Source organism: Mytilus californianus, unplaced genomic scaffold (genome assembly GCF_021869535.1).
Source record: "Mytilus californianus isolate M0D057914Y unplaced genomic scaffold, xbMytCali1.0.p SCAF_11, whole genome shotgun sequence".
NCBI lineage: Eukaryota > Metazoa > Mollusca > Bivalvia > Mytilida > Mytilidae > Mytilus > Mytilus californianus.
This window is the reverse complement of record NW_026262593.1, coordinates 35,963,633-35,983,291: the sequence shown is the minus strand read 5'-3', so window position 1 is coordinate 35,983,291 and position 19,659 is coordinate 35,963,633. Positions and strand designations below refer to the sequence as shown.

Below are 19,659 nucleotides of genomic sequence, written 5' to 3'. Positions count from 1 at the left end.
ATACTAATTATTTTTAACCATGCTATGCAGAAACTTTACACATCAAGCAGGAACATATATATTAATATACTGTTCCCAGCATCAAGTTAGTGCACGTGAATACCAATTAGGTACACGATGTGTGATTTTGTATAACTAAGAATATCAAAGCGAGCAATAACTTTGTCAAGCAAACATTTTTTTTTCACTTTGCCTCTCTTTATCTCCGCTCCTTTACAATAACTATCTCGCTTTTCGTCGATCATTCTCTATATTGTTCTCTATTCGGTTATTTTTTTTTCACTATGCCACTCTATCTCCGCTCCTTTTTCCCATGTCGTCCTAATCCTTATAAAGATAGAGACATTAGACATAGAAGGGGCTCTCTTATCTTCAATGAATTAATACTGGTAGTGACTATAAGTGCTGCATTACTTTATATATCTGCATGTTTGCCAATCGACAAAAGCTTGTATTTGCGTGAAGAATTTTTTTTCTTCAAAAATATGGTCCAGAATCATGACAAAACAATATTCATTTCAAATGTTCAAAGGTCATGTTTATAATTTTTTTTAAACTTATTATCAGCAAAAATGGTGGATAATATTATTATCAGAACATCATTCATTAAAAGGTGGAATTATAATTTCAAACACACACAAGATAAACAACGTTAGACACAAATATATGGTTCAATAAATGTTACCTGTGCACACCGGGTACCTCAATAAAGAGGCCATGCATGAACCTGTATTATATAATTGTGTAATACGAATTTTTAGTTGACAGAATGTCACTGGAATACCCAGGGACGTGTATCTAATATACGTCCTTGGAATACCTAACTGAATGTGTCGCTCTGACACGACATCTATCAATAATTCTGACATACCTATTATCAATTCGGGAGGAAGCCAAAAAATATATATAATAAGATAACGTAAATATAATTTAAAAAGAAAAAAACCTATAAATTTTTCACCGAACATACCAGATAGAGTCACACATTTAACTGTAATAGATCCCGTATCAATTTGATATAATTTAAAGATTAGTTAAAAAAAAACCACATTTAATAAAAAAAATTGAGATGTCCGATATTTCGATATTTACATATCTATAACCTGGGAATATTATACTATATCAACATATTATGTCCCAGCTAAAACCTCTTCCTAACATTGCTCCTTGTCAATAGCCGTTAAATATCATAATTAAAAAAATGTTATTTTATATCGTATAACTTTATTAATTGAAAAATTATCTTGTCTAAATACGGAACTATTCTTTATACAAATCAATGCACTTTATATAAAAGAGGCATACTAATGAATCTTCTGTAAATCAGTGATTGTTACAAGAACACTGCATTTGTCTTTCTTATAATTGAAACTGTTCTTCCTCATCAAATCTATAATTTTTTTTTGTTATTAAAAAAGGATAATTACCATCGAATCTCCCTCGAAACAATATTGTTCAAAATGGTCTTCACACACCAACTTGTGCTTGCTATAGATGCAACTATTTGCTGTTAGTTTAAGGTTGTACAACCATGTCTGATACAATTCTTTCATTTTTTGTGGGATTGGGAAAACTATGTAGACTTTTGTCATAACCTTGTCTGACAGAACAACCGTACGCTTGACAAGACATTTGACACTGAATAACCGTCTACGGTAATCCCCAATTGATGATGGGAGTTTTTAACGCACGGTCGGTAAATCCCCGATTCTTTTTGTTCTTTGTGGTTTATAGATATCACGTGACTTTTTAGATCGATCATGCCGACAAGATGGTGATATGTCGAGAACTGATAGTGAATTTCAAAAATCGATTTTGATCTCTTTACATAGAGAATAAAAGTTTTTTATTTATGAACATGTGGTTTTTTATGCTTAAAGACCAAAATATAAATTTTTCATTTTTTTGCGGAGTTTCCCTTTAAGGGAAGTAACCAAAACATGGTATTTGGATTACCTCCCTTACACTGTTTTAAATTATCTTAATTGTTCATTAACCATTACTTTATACATAATTTAAAAGCAGTGTAAGGGAGATAATTTCAATGATGTATTGATTTATCTCCCTTACACTGCTTTAAATTATGTTTTGTACTAAAGTATTTGTCCATTAACCAGGACAACCTTGTTTTTCCCCCTTTTTTGCACCTAATTCTTAAACGGTTTGAGCCATAACCCCCCAAAGCAAATCCTAACCATCCCTTTGTGGTATGGAAACTTGTAGTATAATTTCAGAGAGATCCATACACTATTCCACAGTTATTGTCTGGAAACTAGAAAATGCTTATTTTTGGCCCCTTTTTGGCCCCTAATTCCTTAACTGTTGGTACCATAACCCTCATAATCAATCCCCACCTTCCTTTTGTGGTATTGAACCTTATGGTAAAATTTCATAGAGATCCATTCACTTAAAACTAAAGTTAGAGTGCGAAAACTAATGCGTCTTCGGAAGACCCCGGACGACGACGACGCCGACGCCGACGCCAACGTCATACCAATATACGACCACAAAAACTTTTTTGCGGTCGTATAAAAAGGAATTATGCTTTCTCAATGATTAGTGCAAATAATCTCTATATGCTCAAGTTTTCAATATTTTGATAATGTTTGGCCCAACTCTATATTAGTTCATACAAATTTTTATTCAGCAAGTTCTATTAGATGAAACTGGATTGTCTGTGGTACACTTACGACCTTCAGCATTGGTAATTTGTCAAATTATCTTGAGCATGACTCAAATTCTTATTCAAGTAGCAATACTTATACAGTCGAACCTCGTTGTGTCGAAGTCCAAGGGACAGGACCAAAGTATTCGACTCATCCGAGGTTCGACTCATCCGAGGTTGAGTGTTTCCTCATAAATTTAGAATGTATGAAATACAGTATAAGATTTGTGTAAACTAGATACAATGAACAGTGTGACTTTTTTTCGATATGACACTTTATGATTGTGTATTCAATCTCCATTTTTGGTCCTTCGTAATAATTAAACACACAAGTACAGATACAAATCATGCACAAATAAAATCAATAGTTTACACAATTATTTACAAAGGTCAGTCACTATAAATTATGAAATCACTTGCGGAATGAAATCAGTTCTGAACGGTCTCTAATGAGGTCGTCTGCTTTACATTAAATTATCATGAATTTATCATAATTGTCTTAATCCTTTTATTTATTCTAATTAATGAGTTTTAAATCTAACGATTCATTTAATCTCGGCTTGTGTCATTTAAATTCGTTTCGTTTTTATCTCTTGTGAAAAATGTTCAACACACTAACATTCCGCTTGAACAATCAACAAAGGTGTTAATTACCGGTCACCATAAACATGTCATTTTAACTGTTATACAAACAAATATGTTAACTCAGCTTTAATCTTTTTTGAAAATGATTAGGTTGCATAAGAAATACATCCGATTTGAATTTTTATCCTTTCGAAAATTCTTACTTTCGAACTTCGAGACATCGGGGTCAATTTACATTAATTTTACATCGACTGGACTATCAAATTTACTTGATTCAACCGAGTATTCGACTCATCAGAGGTAATTATGCATTGATCAAACGTGAATTTTACCGGGATCGAGAAATTACTTCGACTCATCTGAGTTTTCGACACAGCCGAGTGTGACACAACGAGGTTCGACTGTATCTATAAAATGACACAATCTTCTAAAAATTGTATGTATAAATAATTGACGAAACTTACCACTTTTGCGACTGGAGAAAGAAGAAAGCACTAAGCTGAAACAGAAGTACTAGCAATACTTGTCCAACAATAGAAATCAGGTTAGATAACTCTATCAGACTACTCTGTGGTTGCTGGGCAATCAAATGTCTATACGCACCAGTATATCCCACTGAAATGTAAAAAATTATTATATTTATGTCTCAGAAACACTAAAATATATTCCACTAACTAAAATCCTTTATACAAAGTCTGTTTCCAAATGTACTGCATTGAATAGATAACTTTCACTCACATTTCAAATTATAAAACTACAAATATTGATGTATATGCCATGTACAAAAAAGATTTTTTGAACTATTTAAATATCTCGATACTAACAGGTGGTAAACATGGTAAAATTTTGAAAGAAACAAGTCTTCAGGAGAGACAAGGAAAAATTAAACCACAGTAACCACCTTCCTCTATGTCCTCATTACTGAACTTTACCTAGTTATAATTTTTTACCACCAAATTTTCACTCTATATCTACATCCAATCAGATACATGAATTAGTATTATAAATGAGACACAGAAAAAAAACTATTATTTCGATCATGAAAATCAGTTCTTTGTGGCTTTAAGACTTTTTGTTAATTGTTTTTTTTTTGTGGTTTTTGTCGTACAGATGAAATAAACCCTTCTCAACTGATTTTAACAGTTTGTTCTTATGCACCACTATCCATTTTTTTCGGGAGGAGGTTTGATTACTCACAAACATGTTAAACCCTGTCACATTCTTTATGTCAGGAGCCTGTCACTCAGTGTTTACCACCGGATGCTATCTGACCTATTTTTTTTTTTTTTATTTTTTTTCCACATAAATCATCCAGCTTCTTTTTTTTTCATTTTTATGGTTTTACATTTGGTCATATCAGGGCCTTTTATATTTACTATAATGGTCATATGGTTACATATAGTTGCTTACTAGGTAATCTTTCCACATCTCCTTTTTTTTAAATTATAACAAATAAAGTCAATGGCAAGGTCTTGTATTGAATTGACCACCCTTTCTTCAGGCCAGCTACTGTCCTCTCAAGAGAGGAGACTTATAAGTGAATTAGGTCACCAACTGTGCCCTCCTGTAGAAATACTGCTGTAATACTGCTATAAATGTTTTTGTTTTTTTTAACTTACTGAGTACTGCAATAGACGTTGTAATGACTAGATCTATATATAGGAACTGCATGTCTGCTAAATTACAGGAATACTGCAAGAAGAAAAGAAACTAATTTTATATACTTATAACTATTTATTAATTAGTCATTGAATCAAAAGGGTAGATGTGGTTAAGAAGTAAGCACTTGAATGTGCCTTATATTAAGAATTACAATTGTTTGACTGTATGAGATGCATAAATACTGTAAATTCAGAAATCATTGCATGCATTCATTATTGCGATTTTTGAAGAATTAACACAAATGCGAGTTTAATTATTGCGATTTCAGGAAAAGCTACATACAGATATATGTATTTGATATCAGAATGGGAGTTCTTATTATTGGGATACTCAAGTAGTAGTGTTATTTGCATTAATAAAAACATCGCTTTAATTTCTGAATTTACAGTACTGTCATCTTTTATTACACTTAAAACATAAAATATGAATGCATGAGTTAGGACAATGCCACTCATGTTAAAGTATCTTATAAAACAACTCTGCCTAAATAATTTTTCGGTAGATTGTTGTGACAGAAATTGTTTACACTCACATATAAAATTATCAACTTTGAGCACCGGCATAACGTTTTGTATGTAGGCCAAGCTAAACCTCCTAAACCTCATGAAGCATCAACCCCTCTTACACTACATGTGACAGATAAATAACAAGACATCTGGAGAACGAAAATGATACTAGAGATTCTAATAATGCAAACATTTTTCCATTCCATTTTTCTTGTTGTTCAAGGGATGTATGTAAATGTAGTTTATATGCATTTCAGATTGTAATTTTAACACAATGTCAGTGTTAGTAAAAAAGTATAACAAAAATACCGAACTCCAAGATAAATTTAAAAAAGGGGGAGTCCATAAAAACTAATAAAATCAAAATGTTTTCAACCAATCGAACAAGTAAAAAAAACAACTGTCATATTCCTGACTTGGTACAGGCATTTTCTGAAGAAAATGGTGGTTTGAACCTGTATTTTTTTGTAAGATATTGTAATACACATTATACATCTATCCTATAATCAGCAGTAGGATTATGTTGCTTATGAATAAAGATTAATGGTTATTTATTTTAATGGTTTGAAATATTTTCATGATATTCCAATAATTTAACTTACATTGTAGAGTATTAAAACAGATATAAACTGGATAAAACTGTATAATGCCATATACTTAAAGCACCCAAATGAAGTCGCTAAGGCACATCTTCCTTCCCTGTAACAAGTAAATTGTCATCATTTATAGTTAATATTTAATCTAAATTAATCATGTACTTTGCAAGATAATAAAAAAAATATACTTAAACAGTGCAAATATGTAAATAAAGTAAGAGGCTTCAAAGAAATGTGCCAGAGGTAACTCATTGAAATCAAAAAATATTATTTTGGATCATTTGCCTCCCTTTACAAAGAGAATACAAATTTAATATCACCCATTGGTCAACAAGACAAAAGGTTTGTCTCGTTCTCTTCCTTGGTGTACATAAATGTTACTTTGACGCTCATTGTTTCTAAGGTACAATTACAATCAACCTTGACACCCACATTGATGAATACATACTATATAAAGATTAAAATGATGTAAAAGGTGCTGCCACCTACCTCATGACAGTGACTACACATTCTATATTTGGTATGTGTGATGTAAAAGGCGCTGCAACAGAAGCCTCAGCTTCAGACAGAGATATTCCAGCATGTGCTGCTTTCAGGGCCTAAAACAAAAACCTTTTGCAGCATGGTTATATAATATTAAACTCACTAAATAGCAACCCATTTTTGAATAAAAGTCCATTAAAAAAATTTAGTAAACAGGATCTAATATTTTTTACGTATAATTTGTATAGAATGTGATAAACAAATGAATAACTTTCTGTATTCCAAAAAAAAAATTACATTAATACAAACTTAATGACTAAAATGTATGTTCTTATCAAGATATTTAAAGGTCAAATTTACTATTTCACTAATGAAACATCATAGTATGTTCTAAGCATTAAACTGATAGTATGTGTTTAGAATTAAAAGAAACTGACAGAAGCATAGAACATAGGGATTTTGTTTCAGAAGTCTACAATTAATTACCTACCTCACAATCATTGGCTCCATCACCACACATTCCAACCTGGTATCTGTGAAAACATTCAATCAATTAACAAATATAAAATGAAGTGTAAAGTTAAAAAAAAATACAGAAATCAAAATATTGAAGGTTTAATTGGAATTTATTTAAGATAACATACAGGTAACAGATGCAGGATGGTCTAGAATCTAACAAATCACATAAATTGCATTTTATTTTTATGTTTCTAACACTAATAGATGTACATGTGTGCACATGGACTGCTGAGTTTTAAATTAAGGATGGGCCTTAAGACCAAAATGCTAAGTTTTATTGATGTGTACTTAGCATTTTGTTGACAATAAACATGAATCTTTGAATAACTGTATGCTCAACAACCTTGAGATTTTAAATATAGAATACTCACTCAATTTCTTGCATTTTTTCAATAAGTTGACATTTCTGGTCAGGTGACATTCGACAGAAAACAGATCCCTTCACACAAATCTGTAAAAGATATAAAATACATCCAAAAAAATATAGGGCAAAGATGGAACAAGCAGAAATGAGGACCATAGTATTTCCTTGATCTTTTAGGCAATATACAATTCAAGATAAAAAAAAATTGCAAAAAATATTCAGGAACTGAAAAGATTTAATTTCAAAATTAAAACTGTCTTCTTTATTTTCCTCTCAACTTTTTAATAACTTTTTCAATTGACCAATGGATAATTTTCAAATTATCTAATTTGATGTTGAGTTTTTTCCTTGATTGCAATATTGGAGTGCAAACTGGTTGATTTTCTTATTTGACTAACCAATTTAAAACATGTGTAACATGCAAGTCTACAGATATTTACTAAATTGAAGTATCTAACTGTAAAAGGCTAAAAACAAATTAAAATTGTAAAGTCTAGCTGAGTAGCAGTCAGTATCACATGCTGAATTTGATTGATAAATGAAGAAATATATGCATATTGAACTCAAACATGGTAGCAAATGGAAATACCTCTTATTTAACTTTGGTAAATCTTAAAATATCTTAATATAGTTATATACCCTGGGTATTAGATCTTTGAAGTAATCGGTAATAACTTTCCATGATTTCCCTGTAACAGCCAGGTGAGTCCTCTCCAGATGTTCTCTCATATCTACTGATTGGTAACCCTAAAATATACAAAACACATTTGTGTGAAATTTTGAATGAGAGTGGATTAGCATAGCGGGTGATGCATGCATAGCCAGATACTTATCCTGTCAACACACCTCGTGTTGCTCCTTTACGAGTTCATGCGATTGATTCCCTGAGTTTTTGTTTCTTGCCCTAATTTGTATCTTCTAAATGGATTTTTGAGGTTTGAACTTTGGAAAACAGCTATTGTTTTCTAATTGTATGTTAAACACCATGCTGACATGTCGTGTGTTCTATTGATGCCCGCTGCATTTGTTTGCACCTGTCCTAAGTCAGGAATCTGATGTTCAGTAGTTGTCGTTTGTTGATGTGGTTCATAAGTGTTTCTCGTTTTTTATATAGATTAGACCGTTGGTTTTCCCGTTTGAATGGTTTTACACTAGTAATTTTTTGGGGCCCTTTATAGCTTACTGTTCGGTGTGAGCCAAGGCTTCGAGTTGAAGACCGTACTGTGACCTATAATGGTTTACTTTTATAAATTTTGACTTGGATGGAGAGTTGTCTCATTGGCACTCATACCACATCTTCTTATATCTAAATATATGAACCTTTTGAGAGGCCCCTCATGGGGGTGTCTAAGTAATCACATAATCACAAATTTTTTGCCAATATAATCACATAATCATTAATTATTTTTTTAAACAAGATAATCTAATAATCAAAAATACAGTCCTAGATTATCAAATAATCAAGAAATATTTGGTCTGGTAATCAAATAATCACTATAAAAACGGCCATGTAATCACATAATCAAAAACCCAATGAGGGGTTTTGATATTTTTATAAACCATGGGACATAGAACATTCAATATTCACTATTTTATATGATCCCATGAGATCATTTTTACTGAACAGAATAGAACATACCCAATTTTAGATATTTTCTTTTTAAATCTGCAATCAAAACGGAAGTTTTTTCAACTACAGTAACTATGAACATAAAAGACAGATTTATGAGAACAGTGACTGTTTAAGTTATCACATGGATTTAAACCAATTTAACAATTATAATTTGTTAAATAGTGGTAAATTGAGAGTATTTATACAATACACCAATGACCTGTCAGGAAAGAACATTTACTTCTAAATAAAAAACTGATGGTAATCAACTTAGAGCTACTTTAAAAAATTCATTTATAAAATAATAATTGTATGTTTTTTCAAGTTTAGGCATGTTTTATTTAGTTGTTTACACACAATCTGACTTATATGAAGATGACTATTCATAACTTAAAATATTTTTCCTGCAAACAAAAAATATTAACAGAAAAAAACTCATGTAGTTCCAGAAATCATTGCTATGTTTTTTTTTCAATGTAAAAATAAATATGAGCAAAAATTTCTGAATTTAGCATAATAACTCAAGTGCTGCTGGTGCTGAAGGGATTTTTCAATAGGATTTTGAAATAGGTTTAAGTTGAAACAATTAATCCAGCCAACGTAATAATTAAAACACATGAAACAGACTCCAAAACTCGATGAAAAGATTTTCCTACAAAATAAAATTCAAATTTAAAATATACACTTTATGGAACTAAGTACAATTTCATAAAATTTGGAAACCACTTAATAAAATAAATTAACTGTTGACACAGTGATATGTCTTGCCTGTTGGCAGAAAAATTCAGACTTTTATTAATTTAATAATTTAAAACTGAAATAAAACAATAAATCAACAATAAACTTACTTACTTACCCTGTATATAATTCTGCATCCCTTAAGTAAGAACAAATCAATTTTATCAGCAACATTATAAAAATAAAATGCTCCGCTGGGGCGCAGCTTGATACGACCGCAGAGGTCGAACCCTGAACAGTTGGGGCAAGTATGGACACAACATTCAAGCTTGATACAGTTCTGAATTTGGATTGTGATTAATTATTTGACACAGCATAGGTTTCTGACACAGAATGAATGTGGTCTAAGAACTTAAAAAAATTTAATTTATTTATTCAAACCATATCATTATTATTTGCTTTTATATATAAATCAGAAATAACCAATTTTAAATGGAAAATTTTAAAGAAAAAAAAAGGAAAAAAAGGGAAAAAAAATCCCTCCCCCCAATTTTTTGAACCCCCTTATGATTCATCACCCCCAAACTCAATAACAGCATTCCATTTGTGGTATGGTACCTTGCAGTACAATTTCAGAGAGATCCATACACTTCAACACAAGTTATTGTCTGGAAACTAGAAAAATGCTTTTTGGCCCCAAATTCCTAAATGTTTAAGGCAATTACCCCCAAACTCAAACCCAGCTTTCCCTTTGTGATATGGAACCTTGTGGTACAATTTCATAAAGATCCATACACTTACACACAAGTTATTGTCCTGAAACTAGAAAAATGCTTGTTTTTTGCCCCCTAATTCCTAAAATTTTGAGGCAATTACCCCCAAAATCATTCCCAGCCTTCCCTTTGTGATATGAAACCTTGTGGTACAATGTCAGAGAGATCCATACACTTACACACAAGTTATGTCTGGAAGTTACAAAAATGCTTATTTCTGGCCCCTTTTTGGCCCCTTATTCCTTAACTGTTGGTACCATAACCCTCAAAATCAATCCCAACCTTCCGTTTGTGGTATTGAACCTTATGGTAAAATTTCATAGAGATCCATTCACTTAAACTAGAGTTAGAGTGCGAAAACCAATGTGTCTAAACGTCATACCAATATACGACCGCAAAATAACATTTGAAAAATTGCTAATTAATTCAGTCATATGTGGGTACATTAAGTTCTTTATTTTTATTTAATAAAATAGGAAAGATGAAATAAATCATGATTAGAATGAAAACATCCCTTTCTTAGTCTGTAAAATGTATATCTGTTCTCACCTGAGATTCCCCTTCTGGAATATTATCCTGAACTGGATTCTCTACTGGTATCCATTCTATCCTTGCTGGTCCCTGACTGTCTGGTGGATGTGCATCAGCTATCACAACGTCATCACAAGCTTGAATCATACCACATGTTCTAGCAACACTCACAGCTGTCTGCATCATATCACCTGGATTAAATTTACAACCTGATTACTGAAATGGGTCATATTCAATGTCTACGAATACATATCATAACTGTTAAATGTTGTATTAGGAAATTGAACTTGAATTGACAAACCATTCTTGTAATTTATTTGAGACAAATCATCATTCAATGTTTATTACTAAAATATGTAATATATCACAGTACCAATCAGCAGAAGAGGTAGAATTTCAAAATTTTTTGGACACATGATACAAATATTTTTTTCTGTTTGGTATTAGTTATCAGTAGTAGAGGCTATGTGTTTTGTCAGTATAATGTTGTGCATGTATAAATAATATTAGTGTCAGTGAAAAAGACATCGCATGGCCCCAGCAAGTCCTTAAAAGGCTGCCAGACATCAGAGCAATTTTGGATTAGGAAAATGACTGAAATTTGCAAATGATGAAAATCATTTAAGTGTCCTTAAAGCAGTCTGCTTCCTAAAAAGTAAGATTAAATCAAAATGTACCTTCCCTTTCATTTAACTTCATTTTATTCCTCTATATAAAACATACCTGTGATCATTACAGTTCTAATGTTAGCAGCATTTAATAGACCAATCACAGGTTTGGTTTCCTGTTTCAGTTTATTCTGCATGAACAGGAGACCAGCAAATGTTAAACTGTGCTCCATTTTATCTCTGAAATTAAACATAGAGTTTTAAATAAATCAAATGAAAGTAGATAAGGGTTAGTTCAATGACACAGTAAGCTAAAAACATTAAAAAAAGAACTTGAAGAAGTTTTTTTCATAAGTAAAGTGATGAAAATGTTAGTTTTGAAAACTAGAGGCTCTCAAGAGCCTGTGTCGCTCACCTGTATTTACTGATGCTTTGGAAATCATGTAAAATAAGGTTAAAATCATAATTAATAGTATTAGACATTAGATATTATAATGATATCTAAGATAATAACAAAAAACTGCAAAATTTTTGTAAAATTACTAACTCAGGGGCAGCAACCCAACAATGGGTTGTCGGATTAGTCTGAAAATTTCAGGGCAGATAAATCTAAATCTGATGAACATTTTTGCCACCTGTCAGATTTGCTCTAAATGCTTTAGTTTCAGAGATATATACCAATAAAATGCTTCGCTGGGCGCAGCTTGATACGACCGCAGAGGTCGAACCCTGAACAGTTGGGGCAAGTATGGACACAACATTCAAGCTTGATACAGCTCTGAATTTGGATTGTGATTAAATATTCAACACAGCATAGGTTTTTGACACAGAAAGAATGTGGTCTAAGAATTTGAATTTTTTTAATTTACCTATTATGGTCCAATGTCCAAAATCAAAATACATGGTTAGATTCAGCATATCAAAGAACCCTATATATTCAATTTTTGTTGAAATCAAACAAAGTTTAATTTTGGACCCCAACTTGGACCAACTTGAAAACTGGGCCCATAATCAAAAATCTAAACACATGTTTAGATTCAGCATAATAAAAGAACCCCAAGAATTCAATTTTTGTTAAAATCAAACTAAGTTTAATTTTGGACCCTTTTGACCTTAATGTAGACCAATTTAAAAAACAGGACCCAAAATTAAAATTCTAAAAACACGGTTGGATTTGGCATATCAAAGAACCCCAATAATTCAATTTTTGATGAAATCAAACAAAGTTTAATTTTGGACCCTTTTGACCTCAATATGAACCAATTTGATAGCGGGGCCCACAAATAAAAAATCTAAATACATGGTTAGATTCAGCATATCAAAGAACCCCATATATTCAATTTTTGTTGAAATCAAACAAAGTTTAATTTTGGACCCCAATTTGGACCAACTAGAAAACTGGGCCAAAAATCTAAAATCTAAATACATGTTTAGATTCAGCATATCAAAGAACCCCATACATTCAATTTTTGTTGAAGTCAAACAAAGTTTAATTTTGGACCCCAACCGGGACAAACTTGAAAACTGGGCCCATAATCAAAAATCTAAACACATGTTTAGATTCAGCATATCAAAGAACCCCAAGAATTCAATTTTGTTAAAATCAAACTAAGTTTAATTTTGGACCCTTTGGACCTTAATGTAGACCAATTTAAAAAACAGGACCCAAAATTAAAAATCTAAATACACGGTTAGATTTGGCATATCAAAGAACCCCAATAATTCAATTTTTGATGAAATCAAACAAAGTTTAATTTTGGACCCTTTTGACCTCAATATGAACCAATTTGATAGCGGGGCCCACAAATAAAAAATCTAAATACATGGTTAGATTCAGCATATCAAAGAACCCCATATATTCAATTTTTGATGAAATCAAACGAAGTTTAATTTTGGACCCTTTTGACCTCAATATGAACCAATTTGATAGCGGGGCCCACAAATAAAAAATCTAAATACATGGTTAGATTCAGCATATCAAAGAACCCCATATATTCAATTTTTGTTGAAATCAAACAAAGTTAAATTTTGGACCCCAATTTGGACCAACTAGAAAACTGGGCCAAAAATCAAAAATCTAAATACATGTTTAGATTCAGCATATCAAAGAACCCCATATATTCAATTTTTGTTAAAATCAAACAAAGTTTGATTTTGGACCCTTTGGACCTTAATGTAGACCAATTTGAAAACTGGACCCAAAATTAAAAATCTAAATACACGGTTAGATTCGGCATAACAAATAAATAAATGTGGTCAAAAATTTTACAAATCTAATGCGCCATACTGTGCAATTAAAGATTACTTCTTGAAATTTTTCAATATTTGAAATTTGAAAGAAAAAAAATAATATTTGAAGAATAATTCTTTTTAATTTCTGAAATCTGAAATGAGAAAAAATTGACCCCCCCACAATTTCTTTTTACTCCCCCCTCCTTTTTTCCCCCAAAAAATTCTTTCCCTCAAGATATGGTCATAATCTCAATTCAAATTTCCAATGGAGTTTGCAACCATAATTACCCATTTAAATTTACCATAGTGCTAACTGAATCTATTTTATAATAGAATTTAAAATATAGTGTCAAATCTTTCATATGGATTTTTTTGTAAAAAAAAAAGATGCAACATTTGCAGATATTTTTACTGGTCTTCCTTTATAAATATGCATTTCTTTAAACATAATTTAAAAGCAGTGTAAGGGAAGTAACCAATTTACCTCCCTTACACTGTTTTAAATTATCTTAATTGTTCATTAACCATTACTTTATACATAATTTAAAAGCAGTGTAAGGGAGGTAATTTCAATGATGTATTTGATTTATCTCCCTTACACTGCTTTAAATTATGTTTTGTACTACAGTATTTGTCCATTAACCAGGACAACCTTGTTTTTCCCCTTTTTTGCCCCTAATTCCTAAACGTTTTGAGCCATAACCCCCCAAAGCAAATCCTAACCATCCCTTTGTGGTATGGAAACTTGTAGTATAATTTCAGAGAGATCCATACACAATTCCACAGTTATTGTCTGGAAACTAGAAAATGCTTATTTTTGGCCCCTTTTTGGCCCCTAATTCCTTAACTGTTGGTACCATAACCCCCAAAAACAATCCCAACCTTCCTTTTGTGGTACTGAACTTTATGGTAATATTTCATAGAGATCCATTCACTTTAACTAAAGTTAGAGTGCGAAAACCAATGTGTCTTCGGACGACGACGAAGACGCCAATATCATACCAATATACGACCACAAAATTTTTTTGCGGTCGTATAAAAACTGCATTTTACCCCTATGTTCTTTTTTTAACCAAGTCGGCCATGATGGTTAGAAGGCGGGGTCATCGGACAAATTTTTTAAACTAGATACCCTAATAATGATTATGGCCAAGTATGGTTAAATTTGTCTCAGTAGTTTCAGAGAAGAAGATTTTTGTAAAAGATTACAAAATTTACAAAAAATTGTTAAAAATTGATTATTAAGGGCAATAACTCCTAAAGGGGTCGACTGACAATTTTGGTCATGACAACTTATTTGTAGATCTTACTTTGCTGAACATTATTGCTGTTTACAGTTTATCTCTATCTATAATAATATTCAAGATAATAACCAAGAACTGCAAAATTTCCTTAAAATTACCAAGAGCCTGTGTCGCTCACCTGTATTTACTGATGCTTTGGAAATCTTGTAAAATAAGGTAAAAATCATAATTAATAGTATTAGATATTAGATATTATAATGATATCTAAGATAATAACAAAAAACTGCAAAATTTTTGTAAAAATTACTAACTCAGGGGCAGCAACCCAACAACGGATTGTCGGATTCATCTGAAAATTTCAGGGCCTATAAATCTGCATCTGGGCCAGGTGAGCTAAAAAGGAGACAGAAAAATCAATGTATGGTCTTCAAGAATAGACAATGTCTACATTAGACTTCCTTCTACTTCTATTGTATCTGTACTACTGTGGATTAATTTATTTTTACTAATTCCAATTTTCATGGATATTTGATTTCATGGATTTGTCAATGTCTATATACATGCCTTTAGAAAATGTGTTACTGTGGATTCATTATGTTTCGTTGGATTTCGTGGGTACAGGGAAACCATGAATCTAAATGTTTAATGAATTACAAATTTGCTGTATGCATTATGCAGACTTTTGGAAAACACGAAATCAAATATCCATGAAAATGCAAGTTTTCCTCCGTCCACGAAAATTGGTACCCACGAAAATAAATGATTCCACAGTTTGTGTTGAACATTTAAATTGGTGGTTTACCTTTACCAATGAGTTCCATGGAAATTTTGATTCCTACAAATAATAATGTATCCACAATATGTGTGTTTTTTATAACTACATTATTTATAAAGTGGTAATAATATTGCATAAACTGAATGGTAGTTCTTGTGTTAACTAGTTTCTAAAACTTTGAAATTAATACTTTTGAAAATACTGGCCCAAATACTTAAAAATGAAGAACCAATTTCCAATGTAACCTGCACTGCATGTCATAGTTAATCCAGCCTTTTGACCCCTTATTAAATTGACTGCTTTCTCTCCTGATTACATAATAAGTGATACCTTGATATTCTCTGAGCCTGGTGCCATGATAGTTTAGGGTCTAATTGTCTGTAGGCCAGGGCTATAATTCTGTATCCTTGTACTGAGTATTGGTGTAATATCTCATGAAAATTATCAGGAACTACAAAATAAAACAAATCATCCTTCAGAAAAAGAAAGTAAAAACAAATCATTTGCAATAACACCTTGACATTAAAAAACTGTTCTACATGACAAGTATTTCATATTGAGGGCCTTTTATAGCTTGCTATATGCAGTATGGTCTTTGCTCATTGTTGAAGGCTGACCTGTATGGTGACCTATAATTGCTATCATCTATGATGTTTTTTTCTATGGTGGATAGTTGTCTCATTTGCGATCATACCACATACCACATACCACATCCTCTTATTTCATATTGAGAGAAATTTGATTTTTTTGCATTCCTGTCAACTTCTGCTTTTTAGGACATATATATGTATATCATCATGATTTTAAGGACATTGCTCCCATCTTCCTGCCCATTTTACAGATCAAAAATCTATTAAACTATTCAACAAATGTTTTTGGAAAGACCTTCATAATGTACTCTTAATTCCATATATATCTGTTAGGTCAAGCACAGGTCTTTTAATGTTTTTTCTACTTTTCTAAAATCTTATACAGTCTCTAACAACAAGAAATATTTGTTAGGGTTCTCCAGAACCCTGTGTCTCAATGTGATTGCTGCTGTCAGTGTATAACTGTAAAAGTGTTATGTTGACTGTAAAAAGTAAGTCTCTTTATCAGTAAAATGCAGAATTTTGAAAAAAAATCTTAAATTTTTCTTTTAGAGGCTATTTATTGATCTTAGATTAGCTTCTGTCCAAGTTTCATAACAATCCATGGAGGTTTACAAATTTATCATGTCAAAAAAATTTAATGCCAGAATGTCTGTAAATGTTAACTGTAAAAAACAAAGTTCATCTATCAGAAAAATACTGAAAATGAAAAAAAATTTTTTTTTTTCAAAAGATTCCTTTAGACATTATCTCTTAATCATGTTAATCATAAAAAAACCTTCTGCCAAAGTGTCATAAAATTCTATGAAGGTTTAACAAAGCAATTGATGTGTAACAAACTTAAACCCCTGACTGTATCTACCTTACAGTTAACTGTAAACAAGAGTGCACACGCTGAAATGTCTCGCCTGATTTACCACCATTGATTTTATGTTAATAGCCCTCAATATAAAATTTTACTACAAGTATCAAATTGATTTATCATGATACAAGAAAATGATGTCAAGGTCATTTAAACCAAGCCAGAAATACATGTACACCTTACAATCATTCCATACATTGAATAAGTTGACATATTGCTTATCAGATACAAGAAACAGACAAAAAAGTGTATGTTCACTGGTGTTAATATGTCTTTTGATTGAGTTAAGCCATTTCAATTGATATTTTATAGTGTGTCTTTCTATGTTGTGATGTTACACTATTGTTTCAGATAAGGGTGAAGGTTTGGTACCAGTAAAACGTTTAAACCCGCTGCAATTGTTTGCACCTGTCCTAAGTCAGGAATCTGATGTTCAGTAGTTGTCGTTTGTTGATGTGGTTCATAAGCGTTTCTCGTTTCTCGTTTTTTATATAGATTAGACCGTTGGTTTTCCTGTTTGAATAGTTTAACACTAGTAATTTTTGGGGCTCTTTATAGCTTGCTGTTCGGTGTGAGCCAAGGCTCCGTGTTGAAGACCGTACTTTGACCTATAATGGTTTACTTTTATAAATTTTGACTTGGATGGAGAGTTGTCTCATTGGCACTCATACCACATCTTCTTATATCTACAAACCATGAAAAGTTTATATTGACCAATGAACTTTGAATATGAGGTCAAGGTCAGATGAACCATGCCAGATAGACATGTACACTTCACAATCATTCCATGGATCAAATATAGTTGAGGTATCAAGTATAGTATGGAAGAAACAAACTTATCATTGACCAATGAACCATGGAAATGAGGTCAAGGTCAGATGATACCTGCCAAACAGACAAATAAACATTACAATCATTCCATACACCAAACATAGTTGACCTTTTGCTTATGTTTAAGAAATACAAACCAAAACACAATAAAATGCTTCGCTGAGCGCAGCCTGATACGACCGCAGAGGTCGAACCCTGAACAGTTGGGGTAAATTTGGACACAATATTCAAGCTTGATACTGTCTGAATTTGGATTGTGATCAAATTTTTGACATAATATAGGTTTCTGACACAAAATAAATGTGGTCTAAGATCTTATAAATCCATTGCACAATACTGTGCAATTGAAGATTTCTTCTTGAAACTTTTCAAAAATTCTAAATTTTAGAAATTTTGAAAAAAAATATGAATCCCTTAAAAATATTGGGAAAAAAATCCCCCCCCCCCCCCCAACTTTTTGAAACCCCCCTTGGAGCATTAACCCCAAACCTAATCCCAGCCTTTCCTTTGTAGTATGAAACCTTGTAGTACAATTTCAGAGAGATCCATACACTTACACACAAGTTATTGTCTGGAAACTAGAAAAATGCTTGTTTTTGGCCCCTAATCCCTACATGTTTGGGGCAATTAACCCCAAACTCAATCTCAGCCTTTCCTTTGTTATATGAAACCTTGTGGTACAATGTCAGAGAGATCCACACACTTACACACAAGTTATTGTCTGGAAACTAGAAAAATGCTTGTTTATGGACCCTTTTTGGCCCTGAATTCCTACACTGTTGGCCCCATAACCCCTAAAATGAATCCCAACCTTCTACTTGTGGTATTAAACATTGTGGTACAATTTCAGAGGAATTGAAATACTTACACACAATTTATTATCCTGAAACTAGAAAAATGCTTGTTTTGGGCCCTTTTTGGGCCCCTAATTCCTAAACGGTTGGGACCATCATCCCCAAAATCAATCCCAACCTGCCTTTTGTGGTATTGAACCCTCTTAAAAAATTTCATAGAGATCCATTCACTTAAACGAAAGTTATTGTCTGGAAATTTTTTGTGGTCTATAAAAACTTAGCAATGAACCGTGAAAATGAGGTCAAGGTCAAATAAAACCTGCAAGACTGACATGTACATCATAAAATATTTCCATACACCAAATATAGCTGACCCATTGCATACAGTATTAGAAAAATTGACCAAAACACAAAAACTTAAACTTTAACCACTGAACCATGAAAATGAGGTCAAGGTGAGATGACACCTGCCATTTGGACATGTACACCTTACAATCATTCCATACATCAAATATGGTAGACCTATTGCTTATAGTATCTGAGATATGGACTTGACCACGAAAACTTAACCTTGTTCACTGATCAATGAAATGATGTTGAGGTCAAGTGAAAACTGTCTGACAGGCACGAGGACTGTGCATGGTATGCACATACCAAATATAGTTATCCTATTACTCATAATAAGACAAAAATTAACATTACAAACTAGATACCCTAAGGATCATTCAGCTTAAGTTTGGTTGAAATTG

The 19,659-nt window shown here is 32.1% G+C and overlaps 1 protein-coding gene across 1 annotated transcript in view; it reads right to left on the bottom strand.

The window, feature by feature from the left end:
- The window catches only part of LOC127720881 (polyamine-transporting ATPase 13A3-like), a gene marked incomplete at its 5' end in the record, with an annotated part of 54,398 nt that overhangs the window by 11,701 nt on the left and 23,038 nt on the right, over positions 1 to 19,659 (bottom strand). The window contains 10 exons of the mRNA XM_052227625.1: positions 3,715 to 3,865; positions 4,870 to 4,942; positions 6,021 to 6,117; positions 6,504 to 6,613; positions 6,988 to 7,030; positions 7,388 to 7,467; positions 8,020 to 8,127; positions 10,993 to 11,165; positions 11,698 to 11,822; positions 16,164 to 16,284. Coding sequence (XP_052083585.1) covers positions 3,715 to 3,865; positions 4,870 to 4,942; positions 6,021 to 6,117; positions 6,504 to 6,613; positions 6,988 to 7,030; positions 7,388 to 7,467; positions 8,020 to 8,127; positions 10,993 to 11,165; positions 11,698 to 11,822; positions 16,164 to 16,284 — 1,081 coding nt within the window. The remainder of the gene's footprint in view (positions 1 to 3,714; positions 3,866 to 4,869; positions 4,943 to 6,020; positions 6,118 to 6,503; positions 6,614 to 6,987; positions 7,031 to 7,387; positions 7,468 to 8,019; positions 8,128 to 10,992; positions 11,166 to 11,697; positions 11,823 to 16,163; positions 16,285 to 19,659) is intronic.